The sequence below is a fragment of the Neofelis nebulosa genome, chromosome 1, assembly GCF_028018385.1.
Source record: "Neofelis nebulosa isolate mNeoNeb1 chromosome 1, mNeoNeb1.pri, whole genome shotgun sequence".
Classification (NCBI taxonomy): domain Eukaryota; kingdom Metazoa; phylum Chordata; class Mammalia; order Carnivora; family Felidae; genus Neofelis; species Neofelis nebulosa.
The window spans coordinates 239987305-240007164 of NC_080782.1; the positions used below are offsets into that span (position 1 = coordinate 239987305).

At 43.4% G+C, this 19860-nt stretch overlaps 1 protein-coding gene across 3 annotated transcripts in view; it reads left to right on the plus strand.

The window, feature by feature from the left end:
* Positions 1-2400: 2400 nt before the first annotated feature.
* Positions 2401-19860, plus strand: part of SACS (sacsin molecular chaperone) — an 85866-nt gene continuing 68406 nt past the window's right edge. For 2 of the 3 annotated variants that reach the window (XM_058689987.1, XM_058690012.1), the window contains exons 1-2: positions 2401-2520; positions 16542-17073. In XM_058689987.1, coding sequence (XP_058545970.1) covers positions 17054-17073 — 20 coding nt within the window. In that variant the 5' untranslated portion in view covers positions 2401-2520; positions 16542-17053. Of the gene's footprint in view, positions 2521-2641; positions 2744-16541; positions 17074-19860 lie in introns of those variants that run through there. The other variant, XM_058689997.1, reaches the window with a different exon arrangement.

Consider the following 19860-nt stretch of genomic DNA (forward strand, 5'->3'; position numbering starts at 1 on the left):
TCCAGGAGAAGAGGCCAGGGACTTGGTGCCAGCTCTTTAAAAGCCCTAGAAAAGTGGCAAAGACTTCTCCCTCTGGCTAAGTCTTCGTGGTTCTGGGCAAGGGAGGTACTAGACGATGTTTTCATACGCCGCTTGCCAGAGTGAGCTTAAGGTGATGAAAGATGTGCTGACCTCTCTCAGCACAGCGTGTGTCAACAGTCAATCTTTGACCAGAGCATGCGGGATTTGCGATTCACGGATTATCTACAAACCTTTGGCTCCTTACCATGTTTAGGACAAAGCCTCAATCTTTTGACCACAGTGTTCAAGACCATAAATCGTACCACAACTTTAAGTGACTCGTATGGTTTCCTGAGTGCGCTAGTGTGTCTGGACTGGGGCGAGGTCAAGGGCTGTGCTTCACGTGAAACCACCTTCAGAGTGGATGTGGAACCACCCCCCCTCCCCCCCCCCCCCCACGGGCACATCCTCGCGACAGCGAAAGGCATGTCAGGTGCAGTGCACGTGGGGGTCCTGAAGTTCCAACCTCTGCGTCACTTGGTCATTTCTGCATAACCAGTGTGTCACTGGGCACTTCATTCAGTGTTGAGTAGGTGGGCAAAACGGCATAACCTTTCTGAGAGAAGCACATATCAACCTGAAAGACCAACAATAGGGAATCGGTTGAACACACTACGGTATAACTGTAAGAAGTGTTATGCAGGCGTTAGAAAGTATGTCCTCAAAGAGTGAAAGAGGAAAATGTTTTCAATACAATGTTAAGTGGGAAAGTCAGATATATGTATATATATATGTATAAAATATGTATATAATGTGTATATATCAAATACCAAAAGATAAAAAGTGGTTGCTTCAGATGGTAGGATTATGGGCTCCATTTCTCCTATTTTCTAAGAGAATCACACGCGGTCTTTCTAATTAGCATACAACAGTAACAGTCCTTATCGCTTTGTTTCTGTTACATACCAGCAGCGTTGCAACTGAACCAAACAAAATGATCTCCTTAGGGACCCGTTTTCCTTGGAAGGTGGAGGAACCGGGAATTATAAATCCTGATAATTTATAACTTTGGCGCCCACGGGGCTCCAGGAGCTCAACGATGGGAGTATGTAGATGACCACATTACATGAACAAGAAACTTGAAGATTCGTCTTGCAGCCCCCTGTACCTAACTATGTGGCAGTGGTCCACAGATGTGCCCTGAGTTAATTTGATGACATCCAAGATGGCGGTGCTAGAACTGAGGCACCCTGGGAGGGGAGAAGCTCACCCCCACGGGGGTAATACCCCTGAGGACCAGACTGTTGGCAGCCCACAAAGCGCTACGGTGAGGGTCAGACAAAAGGCCGTCAGGACACTATTTCTCCCTTGTTGGCACACAGTGATTTTATTGGAATAAGACATTGCCCTGCTATTTCCTGGGCAAGCTCTATACCTGAATCTGTGAGTCTAGGACACAAAGGAAATTAGATTTGGTGTCTTCAGTGGCGGCCCTGCGGAGGCCCCTGCTGCAGACAGTGACGCTGCTTCTGGAGTGGATGCTGTTTTGGGCCTCAGTTGGTCTTCGCAGGAGAGGTAAGAGTTTAGCCTTTTCAGGTCTGGAGTTGCTGAGTGGAGTCAGGTATTTTGCTCAGACGTCAAGCAACCCAGACTTTCAAAGCTCAAGTGGTTCTAGGTAAGCCTCTATTCTAGATTTCTACTGATGTAGGCAGTTGTACGAGGAGGCTATAATGAGGAATATGGTGCACCCAAGGGTGGCGGGGGAGAGCTATTTACAAAAACAGGCTCTCTCGGTATTTCAACCCCCATTTTAGGAAGCAAGAAGATAGAGCTCTTTTTAAATTTATTCTTACCATATTTTTATTACTAAACTGACATTACCAGTGAAAACTTAGACCATTTTATAGCTGGGTAACATTTCCTAATTTACAAAGCATTTTGGGTAAATGCTCTTTTTTTTAACCCTTGGAACTTCACAGCCAAATCCAAATAAAATAAGAAAAGCGCTTTGTAAGCTATAACCTGCAAGGCCAACGTAGCGTGTTATTGTCTTTTATATGTGAGTATGTGGCTGCTGTTTTGTATTTGATGTTAGTAAATGATAGCATTTCCAGACTATCGCCTGGTCGCAACTCCTCATTTTCCCCGAGCTAAATGAGACCCACGAATGACTTGTCTAAGGCCACTCGGCTCCCGTTTAACAGAGCGGGCTTTTGTCAGCTGTGTCTATGTCCTAAAATTAATCTGGGCAATTTGGTGAGAATAGAAACTGCCCTTGTTATTTTGCACGACCAGCGTGAGCACCCACGCTGCGTTCTGCAGCATTATTAAAGCCTAAGGTTGATGATGGTCCTATCTCTTTAAAAAGAAAAAAAAAGTCTGCTGGGTGGGGGCGGGGGGCCCGCTGACTGCGGCATCCAGTCCCCTGGACCCAGTGCGGCTGCGGTGGCAGTCACGCTGGAGCCTGCTGATGTGACAAAAGGAAAACAAAGGCGCTGAGATGGACGCTGACGGCCACCGGTAAGTGGCTGAGGATCCGGTTAGATAAGGAACGGGAAGGGAAAAGGAAGAAGCTTGTAGAAATCGGCGAGCCCACGGTGTGATTGGTTCTTGGGTCCTCCGAGAGCTGGGCTGGAAGCAGGTCGGTCAGTCACTGCAGTTGTTTTCGGACAGCACTGACCACTCTCCTAAGACACTGCCTTCCGTGGAAGGCAGAGAATCTTCTTTCATGGGTCGTGCACCTGTGAGTAATGGGCTCTTTTTAAAATGTGCCGTTGGGGCTGGCAGCCTGCGGGTTTGGGGGGCGGGGAGACGCCAGCCGTCTGCTTCCTAGAGAGATCCACGGTGGTCCCCGTGCTCAGACCACCCGGCTTTGTCATTTTAATTTCCACCCTGGGCTTGCAGTGTTTGGTCACAATGGGTCCTTTGCTGTAAAACGGAGTGTGGGGGTCAAGAGCCCTGTTGAATACCAAGTGGGATTCTCAGAGCGGCTTCTGGCGGAATTTACACCGGCTGTCCTCATTTTAAACAGCACGCCCTTGCGTGATTCCACATATTATCCTTACCTTACGTAACGGGTTTTGAAAATCCTGCTTTTAGTGAGCAGCATTTTACCAAGTCATTCCATTTTCTTCCAGCGAGTGATCGTCACATTCTTAGAAAGAGTATCTCGGTTTTAACAAGGAGGAAACCTCTCCGTCTTGTTCTTTCTCTTGAAACAAGGTTAATAACCTCAGGACAGACCGCCGGATCGGTTTCTAACATGCCACCGGTCCGGGCTTTCGTTTCATCCTGCTCTGTGTAAGTGGAAGGCAAAAGCAGGTTCGTTCCATGCGTTTCCCCAGCATGAACCGCCCTCGAGTTCCATGCAAGGGCAGCTCTTTATTTCTCCTCCAAAGCAGAGAAAAGTAATCGACGCGTAATCCCATTGTATTTGTCACGTGGGAAGTAAATCTCCTATATCGGTCTTTTTTAAAGCTGCCCATTGATAACCAGGTACGCACCAGGTCAGTGTGTGGCCACGGTGCCCTGGTGGTTTTGCTCATGACTAGCCAGCCTCCTTTCCCTAACCCTGCCGCAAAGTCTTACTCGTCCTTTCCGTACCTTCTCTGGCTGTTCGGCTGGCCGATTTCCCCCCGTCTTGTCTCTGGCATTCGAGGCTCCTTCAGTCTCCCTGTCAAACACGCCAAGCCACATGTTCCACGTCCCCGTCTTTCCCTCGTGCCTTGCTTGGTTTCTGAGATTCTTTCCTTGATGAAGGTGGTATTTTCTATGCTTCCCATGATTCCCATGATAAGAGGAAAAGCCCAGTCACGCTCTTTGAAAGAGCGAGGTTCCCTTCCATCGGAAGCATCTGCTCTATCGCTATTGATGCTGGACTGGTTCTCAGGAGCTTCAGGTATTTATCTCAGCCACGCTTCGTTGTAGCTCTGATCGCCGAAAACTCACTTAACTTCTGTGGGTCTCAGTACCTTCCTATATTAGAGATGGGGGCCGTTGTTTTTCACACAACTGTCCCCGGGTTCGAATGAGGTCATGCACGTGAGGGCATCAGCACCGCACGTGCCCCGTGTCGTTGTTTAGCGGGAGTTCTGACTTTTCCCGTTCCCACCCACCTTCCCACTTCCCATAGGAAGTCTACCCACCTTCCTATTCCCCGATCCGTGGGGGAGGCAGGCCACCATGGTTTCTCAGAGCATTTCCTTAAAGGAAGGGACTCTGAAATGATCTTTCGATCAAGTGCATCTTAATCAGCTCTAAGTAGATATTAAGAAACATACCCGGTACTCGCTTGGGATCTCTTGCCTGTAAGCGTAATGGTGACGTTTCCACGCTGCCACAGGAGTGTTCACTGGAGGAGGGGAGGCCAAGTGTCTTTGTACAGCTCCTGTTAAAGCCTTGACGATGGCAGAGGTGATGATGATATCGACTGTCCAAGTGAGGACCGCTAGATGGGACTGACGCGAACAGTGCCAAATTGGAAACCAGAACAGTTCTCGTTGCTCTTCTGACCTTGGACAACCCGGGCAGCAGTTTGCTTTTTGTATTGCCAGCCTGTCGCTAGTTTAGTTTCTGTTCGTATGTGCTTTTCTCCTTCCCCCTTGCCACCTTTTCTTTCCTGGAACTCTACGCGTCGCGCATCGCGTCTGACGTTAGAGCCCAGGACGGAGCCACCGTGGTGGTGAGCTGGGAAGTACTGGGCGGGAATCGAGGGGTGTGGTGCTAGCTCTGAGGCCTTGGTTTCTCTTTGCACAAACCGGAAAGTCATTTGACTTCACCTCTGCGATCAGAGGTACGACGCAGATACCCTTTAAGTTTCCTTCAAGTCCTGCGTGCACAATTAATACACCCTGTCTTTGGGGTACTCTTGGTGTATAACAGTTACTTGATCAAGTAACGTGCTTTCACCTCCATTGTCCGTTGTCCTCGACACAATAGCCTCGAGGAAGAGCCGGCCTGTTTTGCCGATGATAAAACGTAAGACCAAGGGAGAAGAGAGCCCCAACGATTTCCCATTTGTAAAAAGGGGAGGTCGACCAGGTGGTATCCAAGTTGACTTTTCTCGCTAGACGTCAGTGAGTCCTTAGCCTGCAAACGCTGAGCTCTGGCCCCTGTACCCCCGTGTCCCCTCTCACAGCACTTAGAGCTTACAGTGGCCTGAAATCCAATGCACACCGGTTCTCGCTTTTGTAAGGGGGCATCGATGGTCTGGTTACAGTGACATCGTGTCCAAAGATTTGATTTAAATATTCTGCTCTGGGTTAGAAAATTAGAAGATGAGGGCAATGTAATCCCCATTTTCCTTTTCATGTGTCCTGAAACTACAACATATTAAAATAAGTCAAAGACACAAATAATGTTATGGATGATCACTTACGCTTCATAGATCTCCTTGTTTCATCTAAGTACTGAGTGCTAGAGAGCTGCATGTATTTCCATTTTTCAGGGATCTAGAATTTGTGCACTACTTTACTTCTAGCAGTGAAGGCTTAGCTCTTTCTCCTTGTTTTTAATGCAGTGATCAATTTAATCATTAAGAAATGATTAGGGTCATTATTAATTCTTAGGGCCGTTAATAAATGACTGATAGGGTCACCAGATCCATTACAGGAAATATGGCCTAAGGTAAACATGCACTAAAAAATTGCTTGTTGTTTATTTGCAATTCAAACTCAACTAGGCACATTTCTATTTGCTAAATCTAGGAACCCTAGGTAAACAGAACCTTAACTGATAAATTAGAGAGTCATTTACTTTGAGCATAAAGATATATTTTTTTTAAACGTTTATTTATTTTTGAGACAGAGAGAGACAGAGCATGAATGGGTGGGGGGCAGAGAGAGAGGGAGACACAGAATCCGAAGCAGGCATAAGGCTCCGAGCTGTCAGCACAGAGCCCCATGCGGGACTCGAACCCACAGACCGTGAGATCATGACCTGAGCTACTCGGGTGTGCCTCAGTTTCCTCCTCCTTAAGTGGCACTGATAATAGGCTAACAATCACCACCTCAGAGGTCAGATGACAGGTGAGTAAAGCCTCTGGCGTGGATTTCCATGGCAAGCTCCCTTTGTTTTTTTAAGGGAATGAATGAATATTCTTTTTCCCTGCAAAAAACCCGGATGATAATATTAGTCAGATAATATGAAATGAGATGTATTTTAATCAAATAGTCTATTTTTCATGCATTATTTTTTAAGAGCTTTATGGAGATCGAATTCCCATGCCATCTAATTCATCTATATGGTCTCTTATTTTGGGGTGAAACGTTATCTTTGATAACATTGATCCCAAGATAAACCCAAGACTCTGAGGAGGTCCCCTTCCAGTATCAGCCCTCCCCAGACTCCTGCCTCAGACAATTTGCTCCATTAGTTGACAAGACTGAAAACAGAGGCTCCTCAATTCGATCCAAGATACGCTATAAAAGTACGTGTATTTTTATTATCTGGAAATTGGCCAAAGTGACTAAATTATTCAATCTCTGTTGAATGCCTTACGTATCCATGGCCCCAGATCTCACTGAGTGAGAGAGTCAACGACGAAGAAAACACTCTTGAGGCGTGTTCAGCAAAGTAGGGGAGGAAGATTTGTGTAACACAGAGGAGCTTCGGAATCTGAGGGAGTAGCTCATAGGTTTTTCTTATTCCATTTGAAATACGGTATCTTTTCTGTTATGCGTTGTACACGGACATCTTCAATTACGCACACATGCACACAACCAACCAGTTACTTATCGCCCACAAAGTGCATTTACGGACACCTTCAATCACAGGGATGTGCGTTTGAGGTCAGATGATGACTAGTGACCGTGGCCTTTTCTGCAACAGATCGTGCCGATACAGTTCTGTCATTAGCGACACTCAAAATAGTTGTTACGTCTTAAAATCTTAATTTTGCTCCATTCACGTACAGGGCGAATGAATCTGATTTCTCCATTTTGCAAAGATGCCATTTGAAAGTCTCTGCTGACTCCGGTTTTGTTCTGACATTAGGGAGGGCCAGGCAATTATTCCGAGGGCAGTGCCAGTTGAGGCTTTCTGCGGGCCGGAAGTCTGTCTGTGGCTGGCTCCCCGTTCTCGTGACGTGAGGGACTTTCAAGGGTGAATTTTCACCGCATGCCGGAGGATTTCGCTACCAGTGGCTTCGGTCAGACGCGATACACAGTAATGTGGGTTGTTAGTTCCCAGTTTTAGATGAATGTGGATGCCCTTCTCAGGAGGTCACCATGGGCAGCCCTGACCCTGTTGTTTGCTGTAGGTGGGTTGAAGGACCGTTTCTGGGCAAACCAACGTTATTCTGATAAGTAAAGCTGCAGAGCGCGATGCCTGTGAATATGGCAGCACGGCCAATGGTGGAAAGGGGGAGAGGTCACCCGGGATGTCCTCGCTTCCTCGGGGCCACAGGCCACTTCCTCTCCCTCCATGAAGACGGGCTTTTACTAGTTCCGAGCCCATGTGGTTCTGTATTTAACGGACACGCTAAGCCAAAGAGAAGGGACATCATCCTGGGGATGAAGTTCAAGGGGTAGGTCCTGTGGATATTTCTATCTCGTTCCCTGCAGGAAAGACCTTTCCTTTCATTCCCACGGGTGGCAGCTGGGTGTCTGTGTTCTAGCTCCTGGGAAGTCTGTTCTGTCCTCTTGCTTTCTGGCGAAGTCTACCTTAGAAATCCCCTCGTCTTCCCTCGCTCCTCCCCGCCTACCCACCAAAGGACGGCTTTGGGCCGAGGGGACGTCACCACTTGTCTCCACCGGGGCCATGATTTCCACCCCGAGTCTCGGGGCCGTTTCTGCTTCGTGCAGAGCAACACGAAGGGAGCTTCACCTCCGTGAGTTAGTGGGGCCGGCACGTGTCTTTCCTCCTCCTTAAAGGAGACCGTAGATGGTGCCAAATTCACCCGCTGTGGGGAAAACCCTGATTGCCAGAACAGGGTATTTTTGCCGGGAAGGCGGAGAGGTCACTGAACGGCACGCCGTGCCTCTCTTAGCCGTGGGCAGCGGCCTCAGCTTTCAGAGCCAGACGAACGGATTCCACAGCTGGCGGGATGGATATCCAAATCCCCGTTCCCAAGTAGCAAGTTCAGAGAGCCAACTGTTCGGGCCCGACGCCCGGGACGAGGGCCTGAGTCAGGCGGCAGAGGGTATCACGCGTGCATTTCCTGGCCCCGCACGTGTTGGAGAATATTACACGAACATGAAGAGGGACATCCAAGATTGGCAAACGTCATCTGCAGTCTGCTGAGTACTTTTAGACATAGTTCCGGGTGGTCTTTCTGATGAACCTGCACAGGGAGGGGGCAGGCCAGATGAGGCGCAGAGAGATGACATGATTCTCCAGCCTTGGCCTTCCTCCTGCGCTCCTAACCGCCCCCCCCCCCCCACCAACCCCCCACCCCGGACTTGATGTGATGGAAGTGGCTTTCTTTCCTTTGGGGGAAGAAGCAATGGGAGAGAAGGAAATCATATTTGAGTACGGATGTTGTGTTCGGTGAATAAGGTAAGAGCTAGAAGTCGAAGACCCCGTGTTTGAGTCCCAGGGTCGGATGTCGCTTGACTTTCTGTGCACCAATTTCCTTACGTGTGAAACAGAATTAACAATTTTCTACCGAATTACCAGGCTGTTATGAAACTGCAAAAAGATAATATCTATGGAGTCACTTCAATGAATTAAAGATACTTTATCTTGGGGCGTCTGGGTGGCTCAGTCAGTTAAGCCCCTGACTTCGGCTCAGGTCATGATCTCGCGGTCTGTGGGTTCGAGCCCTGCGTCGGGCTCCGTGCAGACAGCTCGGAGCCTGGACTCTGCTTCGGATTCTGTGTCTCCCTCTCTCTCTGTCCCTCCCCTGCTCACACTCTGTCTCTGTCTCTCTCTGAAAAGTAAATAAACATAAAAAAATTAAAAAAAAGATACTTTGTCTTTGCAAGACACTCCTACTATACTGCATTATAATTTTACTATCAATAACATTTCAACTGCACACAAAATGTAGGATATACTGATTTTCTTGGCTATGCTAATGAGCTACGTTAACACAACATTATGAAAGCAGTAAAAAACACCAGAGTTAACACTTCATGGTTAATTTGGTCGTCCTGAAAAGCTGTCTTAAATTGCATTGGACTGCTGTTCATTCACGGCTGATGCCATAAAAAAGGCTTCTGTCTTCTGTGTGATGTCATTGTTAAGGATTTGTAGAAGTAAATGGAGCACTCAAAAATGGATGCATTATCAGGTGAAGATTTATATGCAAGGGAAGCGTTAAACATAGAAGTATAAAACTCCCACGTAATGTTAATGTTACCATCAGGAAGGCACAAAAAGCATTTCTGAGTTTAAAATAATGAACGTGAAATAGAACTAAATACATAATCACAAACAGAGATGTGTTCCTATATAGGCTTATTTAAAATGTGAAATTATCGGGGCGCCTGGGTGGCTCAGTTGGTTGAGCAGCCGGACTACAGCTTAGGTCATGATCTCACGGTTCGTGAGTTCGAGCCCCACATCAGGCTCCGTGTGGACAGCTCGGAGCCCGGAGCCTGCTTCAGATTCTGGGTCTCCCTCTCTCTCTGCCCCTCCCCTGCTCACGCTCTGTCTCTCTCTCTCAAAAACAAATACACGTTAAAAAAAATTTTTTTTACAATGTGAAATTATCACACACCAAGAAATAGATGTTTGTTGAATTGAGTAAAGGCGTGTGTGTGTGTGTGTGTGTGTGTGTGCGCCATCATGAGTTGGGAATAAAAAAGACATTTTAATGTTTCCTTCGCCTATATATTTTGATCTTGGATTAGTACAAAATAATCATGAGAATAAAGAGAAGAATATACAATAAGTCCTTTGTGAATGTTGGTGTGCTGCAGACATTTCGATATCATTATATGGGAAGCAGTTGGGTTTATTGGAGAAGCTCTTGAACGAAGGGCGTAGAGCTGGTGTTGGGGCTCTGTCACCTCCTCGGTGTGACCTTTGTAGTGCCCTCGTGGCCCACGGGACCCTGTGATGGCAGGCGCAGTGTCTCCCCTTCTAACCCTGCCCCTGCAGAGCTACATTTCGCGAAGATTAACGCCTTTGCAAACGAACGTTTTCATATTTATAAACTCACATGGACAACATCTGCCATAGACTGGCCCTGGGGACGTGTGTCACCTCGTTCCCTTCTATATCCCCCTGTGGCGTGGGCACATGCCTTAACGTGTTTTGAGCTTCGGTCCCTTAACCTGTAAAATGGGGAAACCAGCTGGTCTCCCTCTTTCCTCAAGTAGGCTTGAGGATTGCGTGAAACCACGGATGCAATTGTATGGGACTACACGGGTAAGGTGCTGTCGTTTAAACGCCACCTGCAGAATTTCATATTAATTCAGAAGGGCTCATGGGCACCACCTGGATCTTCACAACTCTGAGGAAAACTTTGGAATGCCGGGGGAGCAGGTTCTCACAGAGCGTTTCACAACGTGGAGGCCACATGCCCTGATCACGGAGGGAATGGTCGGTGTTGGGGAAATGAGGAGATGTGATGTGACTCAAATAGGCATCAAAAAAAATGAGATTATTCAGTGAGGATATGACCCCTTCTGCAAGTTCCTTCTCTCCTTGCCTCCCCTCCCTCTTCTTTTCTTCCTCTCCTTCCTTCTTCCTGTAAAAACCTTATTACGTAGACTCTATTTTTCCATCAGAAACTCATTCTTAATTAACAGCTGTTCTAGCAATAAATGGAAGATATTAAAGACTGTCTTAAGCAAAGATGTCATTATATGCCCTCCGTCATGTTATAAACCTATTTTTAATATTATCCCCTGCACAAGACACAATTTATAGTACACGTTTAATTTTTATTATTTTTATTTATTTATTTATTTATTTATTTATTTATTTATTTATTTATTTTAAATTAATGTTTACTTTTGAGAAAGAGAGAGAGAGCAAGCAGGGGAGGGGCAGAGATAGAGAGAAGGAGACACAGAATCCGAAGCAGGCTCCAGGGTCCAAGCTGTCAGCACAGAGCCTGATGCAGGGCTCGAACCCATGAACCACGAGATCATGACATGAGCAGAAGTCATACGCCCAACCGACTGAGCCACCCCAGGCGCCCCATAATTTTTATTATTTTTAAAATGAAAATACTATGCATACGAAAGAGTATAAATTAGAGAATTTTGCATACTTTTTGGGGGGCTGTTTCTTTTTTATTTTCAAGAGTTCTGTATTCTGGACACAAAACTGTCAATTATCTGTGTGGCAAATGCGTTCTCCTGATTTTTGTAGCTTACCTTAGGTGAACAGAAGTTCTTAGTTTTAATATGGTTTGACTGTAACAATCTTTTGTCTTACGATCAGTGGCTTCTATTTGTTCTTTGGAGAATTCTTCTTTACTCTGAGGTCATTAAGATATTGTGTTATATTTCTTTCTAAAAAGCTTAAGGTTTGATCTTCTCGCTCATGAGAGTTTGTGTTGGTATTTGTGCACAGTGGGAGGTACAGATACATTTTGTTTCCACGTAGATAACCGCTTGTCCCAGTAACATTTTCCGAATGGTCCGCTTTCTCCACCGAATTCTACAAACACCTCTGTCATGTATCAAGTTTCCATGAATGCAGGGCCCTGTGGCTAAGCTTTTTATTCTGATTGTTCCTGTGTGAATGCCATACCAACTTAGTTATAATAGTTTTACATTAAGATTCAACATCTAGAAAAGCTTTCTGAAGGAGTCTTTTTAAAAAAATTCTTGTCCCTTTGTTCTTCCCTAAAACTCTGAGAATCAGCTTGTCAAGTTTTATTTTAAAAACTTACTGGGATTTTAGTGGGAATTCCTCTGAATGAAAAGATCAATTTGAGGAGAGCTGACATGGCATTACATGCATTATCTCCATTTTTAAAAGGGCCTCTTTAATGTTTTTTTGTTCAAGTTGACAGATTTTCTTCCTAGAAGTTTTATACAAGTTCTTTTGTTATAACTATTCCAAGGTAACTCCTTCCCCCCCCCCACCCCCCACGGGCTATTATAAATGGCTATCGTTTAAAAGAACACCTTAAAAAAATCCACAAACTCTTGTTGGTATGTAGAAAGGCAGTTGAACTTATCAATAATCTTGATTCACTCTACTATTAATTTTGGTAATTTGCCTAAATTTCTTTTTTTTAATATTCCATCTGTGAATAGTGACAGCTTTGCTTCCTCTCTTGCTCCCCTCGTTTCTCATTCTTCTCCCCCCTTTTCTGTCTTTCACTGGCTGGCACCTCCCGTAAAATGGGGAATAGAAATTAAGACAGGAGGGTATGTTTGCCCTTTAATGAAGTTCTCACCTACTTCTCATTGACCTGAAGTTTTTTGTTTTCTTTCCTTTTAATTTTTTTTTTTTTGGTTATTAATGGATACTGTATTTTATTCTCTGATCAGCTTAATCATAAGATATTATGCTTATTACACACTGCTGGACTCAACTTGCTAATAGGTATTTCAAATTTTTGCATGAGTGAGATTGGCCATTACATTTTCTTTTTCATAATTGTCCCGGTTTGGTGTAGATCATTTAATTTGGGAATATTATCAGCCTCATGAAATTACTTGGACATACTGTTTTCATGTTCTCTGGTAGAATCTATAAGATATTAGAGTTCATCTGTTTATCGAACATTTGGTACGGCTCACCAGTGAAACTGTCCAACCTCATGTGTTCTCTGTGAAAAGATTTTAAATATCAGTGATCGAATCTATTTCCTGGATTGACTTAGTTCTTGAATTTGTTTTGGTGCTTTATATTCTTCCAGGAATTTGTCCATTTTCAAAATTTAAAAATTCATTACCCGAAAGGTTGTATCATCTCTTATCTTTTTAATCTCTGACGCATCTAATGTTTCATTCCCAGCACTATCTTTGTGTGAGTGACTTTGCTTTTATCTTGATCAGACTTGCCCCAAGTTTGCCAGTGTATCTTTTGAAGTGTGAGTGACTTTGCTTTATCTTGATCAGACTTGCCCCAAGTTTGCCAGTGTGTCTTTTAAACAAACTCACTTTTGTCTTTGCTGATATTTTCTTCTGTGTCTTTGTTTTCCACTTCATTAGTTCTGCTCTCATCAGTATTTCCTGTTTTCTTTGGGTTTGTCCCATTACCTTTTTCTAAGTTCTTGAAGTGGATACTTAATTTTCAGTCTTTCTTCTTTCTAAATGAAATCATTAAAGGCTCTAAATGTCCCCATCCATTTACTAACCCCCTTTTTAATGAAGAGAGACCAGAATTTAGAAAGATTCCTTTTGTTTTGTATTCATCTTATTTATCTTTAGAGTTGCCCTCTATTTGTGGCACGTAGGACTGGGTTTCCATGTATGTTGTGAATAGAGAGTTTCCTTTCATAATACATTTATGTAAGCACGGAGTAAGTTTAAAAATTCTTAAGTAAGTGACAAATAGATGGTACCCAATTAGGCCACAGATCCTCAGATATGAAAAAAACCATAAGGGTGACTCATCAGTGACTACCGTTCGGGCAACTGGTGTTTCCAGGTAACACGCTGTCTTCTCCCATCAATATGCATATAAAATTGTTATATCATCAGGGGGTAATTTCTTTCTAAATTTTTTAAAAAAAATTTAAAATTTGAGTGTAGTTGACATACAATGTTACATTAGTTTTGGGTGTAGAGCATAGCGATTCCACAAGTTTATACATTCTGCTCTGTCCACCAAAAAGTAGCTCCCCCCATCATCATACAATACTATTACAGTATCATTGACCGTATTGCCTAGGCTGTGCCTTTTCACAGGGGGTAAGTTCTGAACAATTGGAGAAAAAAGACAAGTCCTGGGGAGATGCACACGTACCAATGTTCCAGTGTCCAAAAAGGAACAATAGGTGTTAGAATTCTAACTTGTAGGCTAGATGTTAATTATAGAAGTCATATTAAAATTGATTTCATTGAAAGAGAATTAAGGGGCTGTTAGACAAGGGCACGGTTATCCCTGGGACCCAGCATGGGTTCATCAAGAACACGTCATGTCGATGTCCCCTTTGACAACATTTTTAGACTGGCAGCACCGTGGAGGGGTCAGCAGAAAGACTGTACCTTGGCCTTGGTGATACACTGGGCAAACCTGTTGTATCTTGCTAATATTGATAGCTTGATGTGCTCGATGATGGGACTTTCATTAGGGCTCAGAGTTGTGTAGTAAAAACTATTCAGAGATCTTTTTTTTTTTTTTTGTCATCAACGTATCATTGTCCCTCTGGAGGAAAGTTCTAATAATTTGCCACAGCGTTCTCCTACGTTGTATTGCAATTTTACAAAACGTTCCAGGTGATATAAAGCTAATTAAAATTGCAGATCTCAGAATATGTTTTTCAAAAGATATTGACAAACTGGAATTAGAGCTGGAAACTCCTTCAGTGAGGCTAGTAAGCACGAACTTGCAGTGTTACACTTAAGTCAATACTTCTGTTTTTCTCTAACGCTCCCACAGAGGCAGAACACGTGCAGCCTAAGGCCTCTATTTGAGTATAACTGATGCCAGATTTCCCTTGGAATTTCATATTTTATCATAAACATTTATATAAAACCTGTGTCCGTTCTACAGTACATTTATATTTTATGTTTATATTTAACATGACATTTTAATTGACAAAATCTTTTTTGGTCAGGAGACATATCTGGATTAATTCCTATGCTCAGAATTGTTATAAGTTAAATCATAGAACGGATCGTAGAATTTCACAGGTGTTAATGAGTTACAACACTTACTCCAGCTCCTTGTTTTACAGGTAAAGAAACTGATTCTAATCTTCCACTTTATTGCACAGAACTTCTCTTAAACTGAACATTTCAAATTGAAGAGTCTAATTTCTGAAACCCATTGTCATACAAAAGCGTTTCATCTTCTTGTTATGTAATTTCCTTCTTTTTTTTTTCGGACAGAGAGAGAAAGAGGAAGAGAGAGAGAGAGAATGCACAGGGGTGAGGGGCAGAGAGAGAGAGGGAGAGAATCCCAAGCAGGTTCCATGCCCAGTGCGGAGTCTGATGCAGGGCTCAATCTCACGACCCTGAGATCACGACCTGAGCCGAAATTAGGAGTCGGACACTCAACCGACTGAGTCACCCAGGCGCCCTATAAATTCTTAATTTAATTTTAATTCTTTAATTAAAAATTTAAATGCAAAGTTTCTCTAATTCTTGACACATGGCATTCAAATTTCATTGTACACATTTTTATATGAAAGCATAATTAAGATTTGGTTTGGTTTGTTTCAATTAATCTCACTCATGATGCCTGGTAATATTTTTATTATAACAAGTTACTGGGGAAGTGTTTTCGGGAAATAGTTTACAGTGAGTTTTGAGTTCTTTGGTTTTCATGAAGTCAAGAATCTATAGTATTATAAGCATAGCTTAGATTACTCTCTCTAAATGACTTTTTTTTTTAATTTTTCTTAACGTTTATTTATTTTTGAGACAGAGAGAGACAGAGCATGAATGAGGGAGGGTCAGAGAGAGGGAGACACAGAATCTGAAACAGGCTCCAGGCTCCAAGCTGTCAGCACAGAGCCCGACGCGGGGCTCGAACTCACGAACCGCGAGATCGTGACCTGAGCCGAAGTCGGCCGCTTAACCGACTGAGCCACCCAGGCGCCCCTCTAAATGACTTTTGTCCACAATCAAATACTATCGGCTAACAAAAAGTAGAATAGGAGTCCAGGAGCTGGTTTTCCAGTTTCTGGTTTATCAGTTCCTGGTTGAGTGAGCTTGAACACAGTTACTTACCTTTCTGCATTCAAGTTTCGTTAACATATTAAACATCTTAGCAATTCTACCTCTCTTCTGTCTGCTCCAAAGAACTGTTGAAGTGTGGTACTGTCTAAAATCATCAAGCGTTTATACTCAAGAGAGTTGTATGAACGGGTAGAAAATTCAGTCTCATGTGTCCCTCTGGCTTATCACCGTTGTCAAAGTCAGTCATTTTTTTTTTTCTAGTTTGTTTCTTTTTTTTTTTTTTTTAATTTTTTTTTCAACGTTTTTTATTTATTTTTGGGACAGAGAGAGACAGAGCATGAACGGGGGAGGGGCAGAGAGAGAGGGAGACACAGAATCGGAAACAGGCTCCAGGCTCCGAGCCATCAGCCCAGAGCCTGACGCGGGGCTCTAACTCACGGACTGCGAGATTGTGACCTGGCTGAAGTCGGACGCCTAACCGACTGTGCCACCCAGGCGCCCCTAGTTTGTTTCTTAAGATGTTAGACTGCTGGCAGGTATTAGCCAGAGAAATAGAGAAATGAGAAGAAATGCATAGGGAGTGAGAACAGGAAACTAAATTAAGTAGATTTTTTTTTTTTTTTAAATTTACCGAGGCTGCCATGTGCATCCGTTGGTTGTGAGGGAGGGATAAATGCCACGCTGTTTGGCAGGGCCACAGTGCAACCAGCAGTTTATAATTAGCAAGTCGCTGGAAATAAGAACCGTGGCTGTCTTCCATGAGGAATTACATTTTCAGTGCATTTACTCCACGTACTTTTCCTTACTCCTTCCTTTAACCTTCGTTGATTTTTCTCTCAGGGTCCAAAAGTGACGTGGAAAAGCAGGTATCATCACCAGAGCAAGAAGAAAGGCTCTCGCCCGTGAGCATTTCACATCTGCTGAGATGAGGGGGAGGGACACCGAGCCCCAAAGCTTCTGTGACATTTTTCCTCACCACCTGCGTGAAGAAAATGCAGAAGATTCTCAGATGAAAACAGCTCATTTGTGCTGTGGGGAATAGCCAAAAACCATTGCCCAACCAGTACTATTTTACCTGAAGAACTTCTGTGGGTTGCTCGATCAGGCGCATAACCCAACGAGGCAACCACTTTCAACTTTCAGTCTGGAGAGTCACACGTGAGGGAACACCACAAAACGCAGCCATGCTTCCGGGCGTCAGATGATGAATGGACACTGAGGGGAACATGGGCTTTTTACCGGCCAGGCAGAGCTGAGCTTGGAGTACACATTCAAAGGAAACACAAACGAAAGACTTAGAAGACAGGAAAAGAGTTTCATGATTTTCACAGACACATATTCCGGAAGTGATAATGGAGGCCAAGGATAATAGGTAAATGAGCTCATGTTTTCAATTACGACAATTTGCACTGATATTTCAAGGTTTATTGGGTTTTCCCAAGTGAAACACAGGTAGGCAAAAACAGGTGAAAGCTTTCTAGAGATGAAAGTGAATCAACTCTAGGTACTTTAGTTCTAACTGGAATTACCTGTGTAAAAGTTCAAGCCAAGGGTTGAAAATCATTCCTTACCTTCGTCCAGATGGTTTTTGATTTTCTGTCTTCTGGTGTGGCTGCTGTAAGGGACAGTTGATTGGATCTACCCAGTTCTCTCCTTCTTCAAGTGTATATGTTAGTGCCTCTTACTGGCCATATGATTATTCAGAAAATGTTAAATAAAAAACTGTGAAGTACCTGAAATTGTATCAGATAACCCAGGAAAGGGTGGGGGAGAGAGAAAGAGAGAGAGAGAGGGAGCACAGTCTGCATTGACTTTGGGAACTATGATAACAACAAAGTTCACTCCTTTCCTGAAATTTAATTGCTATTTTATGAGAACATATGCTTCTTTTGCAGGCTTGAGGATTTATGCAAAAATATAATATTTATAATTACCCCTTAAATTTCCATGTATTCTTTTTTTTCTTAAGCATATAGCAAAACATTCTTTCATTGATTTTGAATGCTGTATTCAAACAGTTATGTTCAATAAATAAAATTTTCGTGCCACAGGGACCACGTAAGGCTTCACATCTTATAACCTAATGCTATCAGTGGATGGAAGGCTTTTCCAAGTTGGCTTTCAAACTTGGCTTACCCTTGAAAAAGCCCAGTATTTGTTTTTCTCTTTCAAATTTTTCCAAAATAAAAATTCTTAAGTGTTTTATTCATTAGGCCGTGGAGGTAAGTGTAACTTTTTCAATAGTACTTGCCTTCTAGCAAATCAGGATTAATTTTGTGACTGCTTGTTACCTAAATATGTGAATGCACACACGAATTGAGACTACATCATGGTTTTGATTTTTATTGCCCAATTGGAATATCTGACTATTTTCTGAATTTTTTAGTATAATAAGAAGCCATCTAAGATGGATTTTCGTACCCTTACTGATACTAAATTGCTTAGACGTGAGAGAAATATACTTATGTATCACTGTACATGTTTTCTCACAGTAGTTCTGACTTTTTTCTTTTTTTTTTTTATCTTTCTTTTAGTAGAGAGAGAGAGCACGCGTGTGTGCAGGTGCACTCACACACGTGCCTGCACACGTATGCCAGTGGGGGAGGGCCAGAGAGAGAATCTTAACCAGTCTCCATGCTCAATGCAGAGCCTGATGCAGGGCTCGATCTTATCACCCTGTGATCATGACCTGAGTGGGAATCAAGAGTGGGTGCTTAACTGACTGAACCACCCAAGTGCCCCTCTTTTTTTACCTTTTAAAGTGCTTCTGTATAATGTCTTCTTAGTTATGAAAGTCATTGCCTTTCAAACTAAAGGTGAATTCATTCAACTTACCAGTTGACTGATCGGTTAAAAATAATTTCATTTGTAAATTTATTTTATTTTTTTAATGTGTATTTATTTTTGAAAGAGAGAGAGAGAGACAGAGTTTGCATGGGAGAGGGGCAGAGAGAGAGGGAGACGCAGAATCCAAGGCAGGCTCCAGGCTCTGAGCTGTCAGCACAGAGCCCGATGTGGGACTCGAACTCACAAACCAGGAGATCGTGACCTGAGCTGAAGTTGGACGCTTAACTGTCTGAGCCCCGCATGCTCCCTTATAAATTTATTTTAAAATAAAGCATTAATGCTGTATAGTTATACTGAAGTCCAACTTTTCAACAGTCAGGATTGACTTGAAAGCATCTGACAGATGTTGAGAAAACAACATGTTCAATTGTCTTTGTAGTCATTGGCTGATAAATTCTATTTATAGCCAGCAAAAAGTATATTAACTTTGGGTATATCTTTGCAGATTATGTAGGCTTTGGGTGCTTTAGAATTTCCTCACAACTGATGTATTTATTTACTTGAAGCTTATTTACTTATTTACTTAAAGCCAAAATGTTGGGGGTGCCTGGGTGGCTCAGTCATCCGACTGAAGTCATCTGACTTCAGCTCAGGTCATGATCTCGTGGTTCGTGGGTTCGAGCCCCACGTCGGGCTCTGTGCTGACAGCTCAGAGCCTGGAGCCTCCTTCAGATTCTGTGTCCCTCTCTGTCTCTCTCTGCTCTTTCCCCACTCACACTCTGTCTCTCTCTCTCAAAAATAAACATTAAAAAAAATTTTTTTAAAAGCCAAAATGTCAGTGACTGGATATAGCAACATGTATGAATACATAGAGTGGAGTATATGAGTTGAGGGTCCACGTATCTATCTTAAGGTCATTTTTATAAGTACACGCTTTTATTAAGGCATTTAAAACCTGTCTTATTAAGACCATCAATCTATAAAACTTGATTGCCTGGTCTCCTTGTTCCTGGGGCCAGATAATTTTTAAAGCTGAAAAAGATCTAGTCTGGGCTTCTTGAGCTCTGGGGGGGTTGTATCGCGAATCCCCGGGGTGGGGTGTGTGGTGGGGGAGTCATGCGGTCACAGCGTCAACAAATCAGGCCCTTCCTAAGGTACTAGATTTATGTAAATGTTTTGGGAAAAGAAGTTAGTTAGACTGTCTATCTAATAAGCAATATCAAGTGTTATGCTAAAATTAAGGCAGATGTATCGTTGAATGTGCCATATGAATATTTGAACTAAAAGTTGAGACTTGATCTCACTTGTTGAAGGCTACTTTGGGATTGGTTCTCTCTCTATTGCCGTCAGGAAGCTTCTGGAGCTTCAGTGT